The sequence below is a fragment of the Struthio camelus genome, chromosome 1 (assembly GCF_040807025.1).
Source record: "Struthio camelus isolate bStrCam1 chromosome 1, bStrCam1.hap1, whole genome shotgun sequence".
In the NCBI taxonomy this organism is placed as follows: Eukaryota; Metazoa; Chordata; class Aves; order Struthioniformes; family Struthionidae; genus Struthio; species Struthio camelus.
In genome coordinates this window covers 57,713,958-57,726,299 of record NC_090942.1, presented here as the reverse complement: position 1 = coordinate 57,726,299, position 12,342 = coordinate 57,713,958, and the positions used below count along the sequence as shown (strand labels likewise).

Genomic DNA, 12,342 nt, shown 5'->3' with positions numbered 1-12,342 from the left:
CTTACTGGGAGGAAAGTTTCTGCAGTCCTCACACACTGTGTTACTGAATGAATTGATTCATTCCCCCAGTGTCCCGTTGATCTTCCAGACCCAACTGAAGGACTGAGGAACACAACCTTAGTTTTCTCACTAAAGTCAGAAGATCTGTTCTGATTGAGAGTGCACAGACTATTAGAAGGTACCATTCGTGCACTTGCTTTTCTGTCTTCCTGAGATACTTTGCTAGTGTAGTTTCCCTAATTTAGAGAGTTCAGCTCAGCATCTGGATTCTCAGAAACCACTTGTAGCTGTTTAGGCCAAAAGCAGCCCTCATGATCATTTTTCTCTCAGTCCTTGCTTAACACAAAGCTACTGGATCTCAGGCTGTGATTTCTGCATCAGACAAATAGTTCTTCCTCTGACTGATGTGAACCCCCACTGAACCTAATTATGGGCAGCTGAGCAATACCATCCATACCTTTTGGTGACACGGTCAGTAAATGTAAAGTCTCCAACCAAATGGTTTTATCACTGCCCTTGAGATGATGTGCCAATGTTTAATCATCCTCACAGCTAAAAGGCCCAGTTACCCCAAAGGCAAACAGGTGCCCAGTTTAGATACATTTCAGGGAGAAACAAAGCCTTCTCCTTTAAACAGGATCATTTTTCTTCCCAGGGCTTTGCCAGCAACACAACTCTCTTGACTGCACTCCTCAGGGCCTGGTCCAGCCCATTGCCCTGACAGCAACATCCGATCCCACCAATTGTCCCCGATGCCATAGGGGAGAGCACGAAGCATCCCGAAGGCTGTCTGTCCTGGACAGCACTGACTCAGACCAGGAGAATGGAGGAGCCAGTGAAGAGGAGGGAGATTGTAGCAAGGGGGACCAGGGTGCCTCGGAGCTGGAGAAGGAGGAGGAGGAGGTGGAAGAAGGTGGACGGCTGAAACTCTGTAGTGACATGTGGCGGGAAGTGAGGGTCAAGCTTCGAGGGATTGTGGAGAGCAAGTACTTCAACCGTGGGATCATGATCGCAATCCTAGTGAACACTATCAGCATGGGCATCGAGCACCATGAGCAGGTAATGCATCCTGGGGAAGCAGGGTGGGCAATGGCAACTGGTGAATCATGCTCTGGGTTATGGCCTCCATAAGCAGCTGATGCAACTCAGTGGAGGCAGAGACTGAACAATTTGGACCCTGGGTCATGGCACAGATGGTCCCAGCATGGCTTTTGAGATAGCGTCAGGATCTTGCAGGCTCTTGTCTTCCTTATCCCTGTGCTTAATCACTTCCACTGTCTCCATGTATTTTCTTCTCACATCCTTTTAATCTCTCTCTTTTCCTCCTCCCTTCTCACTTTTATCTGTGTATTTTTCTTTGTCTCCTCTCTCCATCTGCTTCATTCTTCCTTCATCCTCATCTCTTCCATCTTCCACCTCTCTCTCTCGTTTCTCTCTTCATTAGCTTACTGAATCCTTCGTCTGTTTGGTTAATTTAATGTTCCCTCTGGGGATGTCACAGGCACTTCACCGGCATCTCAGTTCAAATCCATCAGCTTGCTAGCCTTTCCAGCTTAATTAAGAGATGCCTGAGCACAGTCTATCTGTACAAGAAGGCTAAGAAAAGCACCATCCTCTTATATCCAGTCACTTCAGGGGGCACAAATGGCTTGAGCCTTTCCTATGCCCTGACAGCCAGTGAGAGATAGGTCAAGACATAGACAGCAGGTCTGGGCACAGGTTTAGCTTTCATGCCTGTAGTTCCTAGGCAGCTCTGAGTCAGCAGTGCATTTTATCCTGATGACAGACTTGTGAGATGGAGAAGGATTTTGTGCCTTCATTTTATAGCTGGGCCATGGAGGCTATGTCTACTCTGCAATGTGAAGAGGAGGCTTGAGAGGCTGTTAAGCCTGCTGAGCCCCAGACCTTGCATCCATATTGCTGACTGGCAGCTCTGTTTCACTTTGGGTTAAAAGTGTCTTTGTTGTACCTCCATGCCTCAAATCTGTGCTGTCAATCTGAATGTGACCTTGATTCACCCCATGTATCCCGCTTTGCCCAGATCACAGAAGTGAGATTAGTCAGCTATTGAGATGCTGACTGCATCACGGAGCTTTGGAGCTGAAGCTAAGTCTAGGCCTGAATACAGTCTTGGGTATCAAAGAGAGGCAGTGAGTGAGTCTGGTTTAAGCAGGCACTCAGACTTGTCTTGTGGTCTAACAGGATGGAGATATCTTGAGACCCAGAGTTGCTTAAGTTCCCTGTTCGAGGCAACACAGTGGCAGAGCCAATATTTGAAGCCCTAGATGTCTGGATCCCACTCACACACCAAATACTAGATCATTTCTCAAAGCCCAACCAGTTTCTGATACAAGGCTGAGAAACCTTAATTTGATCCCAGAATGCAAAACTGCTCCATTACTTCAGTACCAGAAAAATACTGGAAGGAGCTCGGAGGAGAGGAGGATGAAGAAGAGGCTGGAGGGGTTGACTCATGAAAATAGATGAAAAAGAGCTATGTGTTTATCACGTAACAGAGAGATGACTAAGGGCTGAAGCCCAGGACAGTAAGAAGACTGCCCACCAGTATTTTAAAGAAGTGAGCACCAAGCAGGGAGAGGCATTGTTCATTTTGGTTTATTGGAGACAGTGTGAATTAGGAGGTTAGAAAAAGAATATTTGAGCTGGAGGTAGAGAATTTACTCTCATGTTCTGTCTATTGTAAGTAAAGATTTAAGCCGTTCTGGACTGCCTCTGCTGTGTTTGTACAGCCCTCAGCAGAGTGGGATCTGCTGCAGCCTCAGGGTTTCTAGTAGCAGGTTTTTAATGAAACATCCTTAAAGTTATGCTATCACTTTTTATCCATAAGTAGCTAGCAAAAGCACTGGCCCTGTGAGCCGTTTCTACTAGAAAGGAATGTTGATTGAATTGATCATACCTGAAGAATGTGGTGTAGCCTGTTTATTTACAGTGTGTATACTAAGTCCTGTTTCTGTGGCAGAGGGAGATTTAAACAAAAACAAATTCAGACCATAGTATGAATTCCAAGTCCTTTTCAGTCAGTGGTTAACTCAAAGGCACATTGGCATGTACGCTTCCTTTTGCTCTCTTTTGGTTTTTCTCAAGCAATAGTATTATTACATTTAAGTCCAATGCTTCCTTGCCTCCTGCTTCCTTCCTTTCTCTCTTTTTCCTGCTGTTTTTCCTCCTAGAAAAACAAACTTTCACAAAACAATAGCCAGCAAAACCCTCCTGTCCACATAGATCTATGATTTGGATGGTGACACCATCCTACGACTGAGGTGGTTTCTGTTGCTTCAGCTACTTCATCATGTGAAGGAGATGAATCTCTCCCAGCTGAGAGTGGACGATTATAGTGACCCCTTGAGCTATTATTCTCTGATGCATGAGAGCTCCCCAGTCACTCACTGAAGGATGCATCTGGCTGGGCAAGAGGATGTGCCAAGGTACCGCAGTTAGAGAGCATGCCAGTTCTGGGAGCTGCTCACAGCATGTCTGTCAGCTCCATGCTGCACCATTTACTCACAGACTATACCCAGATGAGCTGGCCCACAGACCAAAGCACCCACGAGCCATCAGGATGTGGCATGGGAGAGCCTACAGGAGCCAGCCACAAGGTTCAGGCTCAGAAGGATGGGGAGCTTGAAGCTGGAGCCAAAGTGCAAATCTTACCTTCAGCTCCTGAGCCTTGGCAGTTCTGGATTATACCCAACCTGCAATAACAGTCCTCAGCTTTGGGTAAAGAATGCAGCACTAGCAAAAAGGAAAACGTAAATTAACAAATATCTATTCATACAGCTAAGGTTTAATATTCATGATGTTTTTTCTACCAGGAAACTTAACCTCAGCAACCCAAAACACTTCTCTTGCATCCAGTTCACCTTGGAATTTGTCTTTGCTTTGCTCATCTATTAAGTCCCTTGCCCTGTCCTGTTTGTACGGCCAAGACTGCTTCCCTTCTTCTGAGACGTCTCTTGTGCAGGAAATCAACTCATGTGGGGACAAACTGCACTGCTGTGAGTCATCTTTAATCCTTAAGCTTACCAAAAGTTATCACTTATAAATATATCAAGTTTATTCAAACCTGTCAGTGTGCATTATACCATGTAATGCCCTCTGTATTAGGCCTTCAAAGACCACTGTGACATTGCATAAGCCAAAAGCCATCATTTCAAGCTTTGTCCTGCTTGAAATAGCTTTCCCAGTCCTTTGGATCTCCCTCTACTTAGAAGTGCCTTATTTTTAAAATCCAGTATAGAAAATCAAGATATTGGACGCTTGTGGCTGTCCATAAGGATCTTCATTTTTTGTTAATGTTCACGGAGGATCTGGGGCTTCTTACTTTTCTCCCTTATTCAGCATGAGAGCAAGTTGCTGAGCCTGAATGAATGCCCCATGCTTCTTTTCCCATATATTTCCTGAATGGTCTGCTAGGCTCAAGCTTCTTTGCTACTAGCAAGCAGTGAGACAACTGCTTAGTAGCTTGGTTTCCCTTCTCCACTATCGCTTCTTGTACTGCATCCATACAGTACAAGACATCTATCTTGTGCAAATCAGGAGAAGATCACCTGCTTCCTAACTAGAGAGTCTGCTGGGCCCCACCAGAACCAGCCCTACAATATCTTCATATCCTTTTAGCCTGTGTGGTTTCCCTTTATTCTAGCATTTATTGGATCCACCAATTCATATTTTACAGTCACTGCTTCTCTTTTTACTGTTTGCTTGTCAGAAACATTCAGCAAATGTCCAAGCCAGCTCAGCATGCTGACATTTAGGAAATGATGGAACAGTCTCCCCAGGATACTGGATTAAACGACATTACTTAAGTCTTGCAAAACTAGGGTATAAGAAACCATCACAAAATCCTGTATTAGTTGTGGGCTGGTGAATGGAATAAGCATAAGCTAGTTGGTATTTTCCATGGCCAGTTTCTGTGACTCTTCTGATTATTGTAAAGAGACTTTGAAATGGTATATAAAAATGGATAGACTGGAGAGACCTCTTTATGGAATATTTCTGGTGTTCTCAAAGATGGTGATGTGCAGGCGTGGTTCAGTAGGACTGGTCTACAGAGATCACATCAGTTACTCTTCAGTTTCTAGACAGTTGCCAATTTACTCCTGGTTAGGTGAAACTCCTCCTGTATGGGCTTCGTGGTGGCCTACCCATTCTTAACCTTTCCTATAGCGCGTGTGTTGCTGGCACCTGTCAGATAATGGCTAATTAGGTTTTGGGTCTGTTCTAAGAAACTGGTCACTGAGCAGGAGTGTCCTATAAAAGAGCAGGCCCTAAAGTAGACTTGGATCATGCATCCTTGTTGGGATCTCCCTTCCTTTCAAACCACACTCCTTACCCCAATATTCAACTCCAGTAATTTTATTCAAGTTTCTCTCCTAGTCTGAGGGGTAAACCAGGCTGTCTTGGCTTGTCAATTTGAACAGACTTTTGTTTGAGGGAAACTTCTAGTGTTCCTTGCTTTTGCTTGGACCAAAATAGCCTTGAGTTCAGGCCTTCCCTTGTGGACCTTTCAATTCTACAGTTTCTAGATAATCCCAGGTAGCCTGAAAGGAGGAACTGCTGCTAACCATTTTGACAGCCTGTGTCTGGCTGCCAACTGTGGGAGCCTGGACAGCTCTCACAGCTGGGAGGTGACACATATGCTGTGTTGGGGGTCCTGTGTGTCTGTGCGAATAAAAGGAGAGACCCACTTACTCCCTTTTAGCTTTACCCCACCATCAAATTTACACTTCCCTAGCCAGAGAGACAGTCCCCCTACAGGCTGTGTGCCAGCCATCAGCCCTGTCCGCTGTTGCTCATGGCCATGTAGGCACCATGGGACACAAGGACATCCCTGCACAGGACACAGCCCCTCATGCCCCCACCCTGCCAACAGCAGACCCAGCTCCTAGCTAATGGCCCTTTTCACTCCGCCTAATTATCTGTATCTCCAGAAATGGCTGCAACGCAGGATCTGCCTTTAGTCTGTGAGTGTGTTGCCTTGGGCCTCTCCAGCTGGCTCTTCTTTCTTTTTCTTTTCTTTTCTCTAACTTCATTCCTTTTACTCTTCCTTCCCTTCCCTGTTCTTCTCTTCTGTGCCATTTCTTTTAAATCTCTCTTCCTCTACTTCTTTTGGGTGTCAGTGAGCTCATTTTTTTCCAGGTAGACTTTAATTTTTCTTTCACTGCCTTTATCTCTGTCTGTGCCTCCTTTCTTTCCTTGCCCAGTGCTTCCTGACCCTCTCTCTAGGAAGGACACTTTGCTGGGGCTGATTGATGGCCCATTAGAAAAAGATTAACAGGTGCAGGCTTGACTAGAGAAACAGATGTCGGGGAGGGAAGGAGAGGCGGGGGAACAGGGGACCTTTCCCATAAGTGAAATGCAAGCATGGCTTTTCAAACATCAATTGCTCCCTACGACAGCACAAGAGCAAACGCGTGGACAGTGGAGAGGATAGTCCACCATCATAGCCTGTCGCTTTTTCACATACCTCATTCCCTCTGACACGATCATTCGATTCAGGCTGAAACTGGCATCTCTGTTTAGCGTATGGACCTCATGTTCCCAGCCAGTGTCGTTACTGCCTGGCTCTCTGTGAAGTGATCTTCATCTCTCCCTTCCCGTGTGCACTCACTCATTTTTTCTCTCTGTTCACTCTTATTTGCCCTCCTCTGCCCCCTCACCATTTTCAGGATCATTTTGTTATTCAAATTTAATTACAGATGGAAATTGAGCCTTCTCCCCTTTTTATTTTGATTTTAAAGAAACTGACTCCTTCAATAAAAATCTGCAGCAGGGAGTGCAAGACATTAGCAAAGGACATAGGAAGTCATAGAAACGAGGAACAGTTTCCAGTCCGTTTGTGCACCTCAGAAGAGAAAAGCCGGCTCTAGGCCCCTGGGAGCCTAGGAGCAGAGGTTAAAGCAGTCCCCAGCAGAAGAGTCACACAACTGCATTCGTCCCTCACTTCTCCTTCCATCAGCTGAATAAAGTAACAGGTGCAGCCAACACAGAGAGACCTTTCCTGCCCTTCAGAAGGACAGCAATTTTGCAGTCCTCAAGGGAAATCCATGACCCCTCTTCCTAGTAGGTACTAGTACTGAGTCCACCACAAAAAATTATTGGCTCTGACCTGCAAGGACTCACCCTTCTGTTTCTGCAGTGCCAGAAGTGTCTGTCCTCTTTTGCCCCTAGTAACAGGCTGTTGCAGTTTTCTTGCTCCCACCCATTTTACGTGATGCTTAAAAAAGTAGCCTTTCTAGCTCAGATCCACATGAAACAAGAGGGGGGCCTTTGGCCTGCTGGCGTGGATCATCAGACGGTGATAATGCTCCTACCTGCTGCCACGGAGTCTGGGTCAAAGTCAGCCTGAAGGCTGGATGAAAGAAATTGGAGCTGGAGTTCAATGGCACGGTAGGTTAAGCCTTTTCTGAGGTGCAGTGTACCTGCCTCAAGGTAAATATGGAAAATTGGACCAGAGGAGCCTGGTGGGAGTCCCTTGGAGCTGCAGTGCCTGTCTCTCTGGTTGGGAAGGCTGTACACCTTTGTCTGGGGCAGGCCAGCACTGGTTGCCACTTGGGAACGTGATGGCCAGCAGCGTACTGCACCCATATGAATCATCCTAGCAGGCTCATGCGATCTGAAGGCCAGGGATTGTCCAGCCTGGCTCCAGCATGTGACCACCCCCCATCCCCCGTACAGGGAGAAAGTTCTTCTTTCACTTTAGCAACATTTTATAACTTATCATTGCTGTGGTAGTCTCCCTGGGCTGTGTATGTCTCCGAGTTTGTGTATGCATGAGCATACTTGCACATGTGTTGCGCCTTGTGCATCTGACCTCAGCCCTTGCTGTCTGGCCTGGTGCAGTGCTGGTCTCTGGGAGGAGAGGTGCTTCATGCAGAGGAGTCCATCCCAAATTGGGGGAGGGAACACCTTCATTTCACGCAGAGGGCAGCAAGAACCCATCATCCCTAATCAAGGACATCAGTGCAGCCTCTGTCTCCCTCTGAGAGGACATTTCATCATTCCCGAGCAAACTGTCTAGATCATTTCCTATCCTTGTCAGAGAAGTTTCCAAGGCTGCACACAGTGAAGAAAGAATCATTAATTCAGAAAACAAAGGGAGGAATAATTTAATTTGCTCAGGCTTGTTCCACCGATGGAGTCATTAAAACACTTTCTCTCCCATGCACAAACGCACCAGTCTCTGCTGAAGGAGGCTGTATTGCAGGAAGTGGAAGATGTGTTCGAGATTCAACAGAAGAAAATGCCTGGGCAGGGTCAGGTTGCTTTGTGGATCTTTGAGCATCACAGTCATCCTTTGTGGTCTCTGGAGGGTCTCACCCTGTGTATCTGCCTTTCTCCTCTTGCTTTCTTGTTGTCCATTTCTCTCTTTTTTTCACCCTATCATACTCTTTCTGTCCCTTGCTGCTACATGTTAGCAGTGTGCCCCTCCTTGCTGATGTGCTATTCATGCAGTCAGATATCCCCTTGGGTAATTATTGAGACCACTGTGAGGACAGAGGCATGAGAAAAGATTGCCAGAGCAAGATCAGGAAACTAATGCATACCAAGGATTTGCGGGGGAGAGGCAGGGGAATGAGGAAGGAAGGCAAGAAATAGAAGGAAAAGACAGGCAGAGAAGTGCAGTGAGGTTTAGAGGAAGATGGGGAACTGTCTTCTTGTCACTCAAACATTTTCAGAATTTCAGCAACAAATTGTGTTAGGTGTTTGTGAAAACCTCAAAGGAAAGCCTTGCAGAAAGTGACTGACCACAGATCAGCCGCTTTTGTGGTCTGGGGACTCAGCTGGGGGAGGGGGAGAGATCTTTCTCCACCTCTTGCTTCAAAAAATACTCAGTTTCTTTGCACAAAGTGAAACAGCCCCTAGCCAGGTGACAAGAGTATAGAGTAGGATGCGGGAGGTGCTTGGTCACCCTCGGCGACCAGACCCTCGGCGATCTGAATGGCTGTGGGGTTCCTGACCATTTCTAGTGAAAATATTTGGTTCCGATTTTGCTAGGAACGTAATCTGTGATGAAGGTAGTAATGTGGAATGGAATTACAGTGCAAAGGCGGCTCCATCCAGCTCCACTCTAATCTCGTCCTTCACAGCTCCCTGCAGAGCCTGTCCCCAGGGAATAGTGGCACTTTTTTTCCATAGTTTCAGGGCTCTTTCAGGTCTGACTCTCTGAATTTGCCTTCTTTCCAGCCAGAGGAACTGACCAACATCTTGGAGATCAGCAATGTTGTTTTTACGAGCATGTTTGCCCTGGAGATGATCCTGAAACTTGCCGCTTTTGGTCTCTTTGATTACCTCCGCAACCCCTACAACATCTTTGACAGTATCATCGTCATCATCAGGTGACAAAGGCCTTATGGGTCATCTGAAATACATATAGAAAAGAGCTACAGAGCTTGGAAATTTTCATGTACTTTTCTCAATAAAGGGTTTAGCAGCTATTTTGTAGCAGCTATTTTATAGCTATTTTATAGCTATTTTATAGCTGCTAAAGAAGGGGAGCTGAGCTGATCCACAAGGAAGAGGACTGGGAGATTGAGATGTCCTTTTCGACCGCTGTGGGTGATATTGGGCAAACCACATAGCTTTTCTGCCCCTCGGTTCCCTCCTCTGTAGAGCAGAGGCAATCACAGTTGCTTTGGAAGACCACAGAAAGTGTTAACTGAATTATTTTGCAAAGCTCATAAATGAAGAAAACTGTAGTGGTTTAAAGTTTGGTAGAAGAACTTGCCTTGCTAGAACTTAACACTGCAATCATTTTCTCATTCCTGCAACACGTAGTGCCATGTTCATGTTCTGAAGGGAGAAATGCAACCTACTGCACATAAGTATAAACCTGCAGTACACACACCCAATTACACCTTGTTCATGCAGTTTTCTCTCTCTGACCCTCATATAAATGCTGCTAATGCAATGGTGATAACCTGGATTAGCATTGCTATTCCTCTCTCTCTCTACCATTTATTCACTTCTCTTTTTCTTTATTCCTTGCGCTTTCTGTGCCTCTCTCTGGGCCATAGCATCTGGGAGATCATCGGCCAGTCAGATGGGGGCCTCTCCGTGCTGAGGACTTTCCGCCTCCTGCGGGTGCTGAAGCTGGTGCGTTTCATGCCTGCGCTGCGGCGCCAGCTCGTGGTACTCATGAAGACAATGGACAACGTAGCCACCTTCTGCATGCTTCTCATGCTCTTCATCTTTATATTCAGGTGAGGACGCAGTTGTCTCTCAGTAATTTGGAGAGGCGCTGCCTGGCTCGTATTGACAGCTTCAATGTGCAAGCATATGACTCGTCTTGCCCATTGCTCTAGGTTTAGGCAACACAGAGAGACCTTTATTTGAGCATAAAGGCTGAGGCCCCTGCTGCCCTAAATTGCTTTCAGCAGCTGAAGATTTGGCCTGAAGGGGGCGGAGAAATACTGCCACCATGCATCTTGGGCGTGATGCCCCATTGTAGGGTAGGTGAAGTCTCTCGGTAACCAATACTGGCTGCAAGAACAGTTCAGTCTGGATGCTGACTATGACAGAAGGGCAGAAGAAGGCATCTAGGAAAGTCTGTCAGGGCATCATGTGGACACGCTGGTTGGCGGGGGGATGAAGAATAAAGACAGGAACAAACAAGAACAATGGAGAGAGCAGGTCTGAAGGACGGGCTGAGCTCTGAGGCAGTACATACAGGAAGCAAGGTTTATGGTGAACTATAGTGGCCTAGTGCACAGCTCACCATCATGGACGGGTCCCAGTGGTCTGGCTGTGCTGTTCTGCCCATCACCTCTATGGTACTACATTAGCTTGTCGTGGGGAAAAGAGATTTGCTTCAACAAGCTCACTGTGATGGCAGAGATATTGAAATATGACACTATCTCCTCTTCCTGTCCCAATAGCATCCTGGGAATGCACATCTTTGGATGCAAGTTCAGCCTCAGGACAGACACAGGAGATACAGTTCCTGACCGGAAGAATTTTGACTCCCTGCTGTGGGCCATCGTCACTGTGTTCCAGGTGAGCCCGCTTTCCTCTCTACAGGTGAGTCAGGACAAAACAAAGAAGATGAGGAGGTGCTTTTTCTGGTTGTGGAGCATTGCACTCACTCCTGACGGTACAAAAGGTCACACAAAAGGCTCCAGAACGTGATACTGAAGGAGGAAGAAAAACTGTGTATTGTAACCAAGCGTCTGATATTTCTCAGACAGAGGGGCTCCTTCCTTCTTAGGAGACAGTGGGAAGATGTACAATTTGCAAAGGTCACTTCTGTTGTGGCAACTCCCGTGTTTAACACTGTCACTCCAGTATATGCCTGCCCTCATGTATGCTCTTGTTTCTTCTTGCTTAGCTAACGTTATCAGCGTAGTACAACAGCTGGACAGTGACACTGGGCAGTGGCTGAGTGGTTACAGGGAAGCTAAGAGGCCTGATGTGGACCAGATGTCTTTTACTGCCATTTTCTGGGAATCCCCTTCATGTTCTTCATTCATGTTTATGTGGCCTCTGTTCCTGGTTGCAGATCCTAACACAGGAGGACTGGAATGTTGTGCTCTATAATGGCATGGCCTCCACCTCGCCATGGGCATCCCTTTACTTTGTGGCTCTCATGACGTTTGGCAATTATGTCCTCTTTAATCTACTGGTGGCCATCCTGGTGGAGGGGTTCCAGGCTGAGGTGAGTTGTCAGAGATGCCTCTTCCGTGGGGAGGAGGAAGAGAGGTGCTAAGAAGGGGAGGGGTAAGACACTTTGAGGGCAACAGTGGTGGAGGACTCCCATCGTATCAAATCTCAGTCATTTCCCTGCTTAAGTTCAGGGTGGGCTTAATTCAAAAAAAAGGACAGTGATAATCCTTCCAAGGAAAGAAAGAAGCCCATTGAGACAAGAGTTCACAATTTGCCTCCCTCTGCAACAGACTATACCCTACCAGGGTGAGTCCTCTTCCCTCCCGAAAGCAAGGACACAGTATCTCAGCCCTCTCAGGTCAGACAGAACTCTTCTCAGTGATCATAGTGATAGCTGGATGCCAAGGGGGATTTTACAGTTGTCCTCAGCAATGAAAGAAAAGTGAGTTTCATGAGTTCTCAGCTTCTAAATTTGTCTGTTCCAGGGTGATGCTAACCGGTCATACTCAGATGAAGATCAGAGTTCATCAAACGTGGAGGAGTTTGATCAGTTCCAAGATGTCCAGGAAGGTCCAGGTACATTAGATCAAACAGCCTTATTTGTTGACCTCCCACTGCTGTTTGGTGAAAAACATGAATGCAGATTCCCCTGTAAATTCACTCCCATATCCAAGGTGGAATCTAGTGGTTTTCATAGCAAAAACATTTTGTAAGTTTTCT

The 12,342-nt window shown here is 46.5% G+C and overlaps 1 protein-coding gene across 4 annotated transcripts in view; it reads left to right on the top strand.

Moving 5' to 3' along the window:
- CACNA1I (calcium voltage-gated channel subunit alpha1 I) overlaps positions 1-12,342 on the top strand; it is a 176,766-nt gene that overhangs the window by 132,926 nt on the left and 31,498 nt on the right. For all 4 annotated transcript variants that reach the window (XM_009665343.2, XM_068941582.1, XM_068941569.1 and 1 more), the window contains exons 10-15: positions 656-1,059; positions 9,208-9,359; positions 10,038-10,223; positions 10,899-11,016; positions 11,519-11,674; positions 12,108-12,198. In XM_009665343.2, coding sequence (XP_009663638.2) covers positions 656-1,059; positions 9,208-9,359; positions 10,038-10,223; positions 10,899-11,016; positions 11,519-11,674; positions 12,108-12,198 — 1,107 coding nt within the window. The remainder of the gene's footprint in view (positions 1-655; positions 1,060-9,207; positions 9,360-10,037; positions 10,224-10,898; positions 11,017-11,518; positions 11,675-12,107; positions 12,199-12,342) is intronic.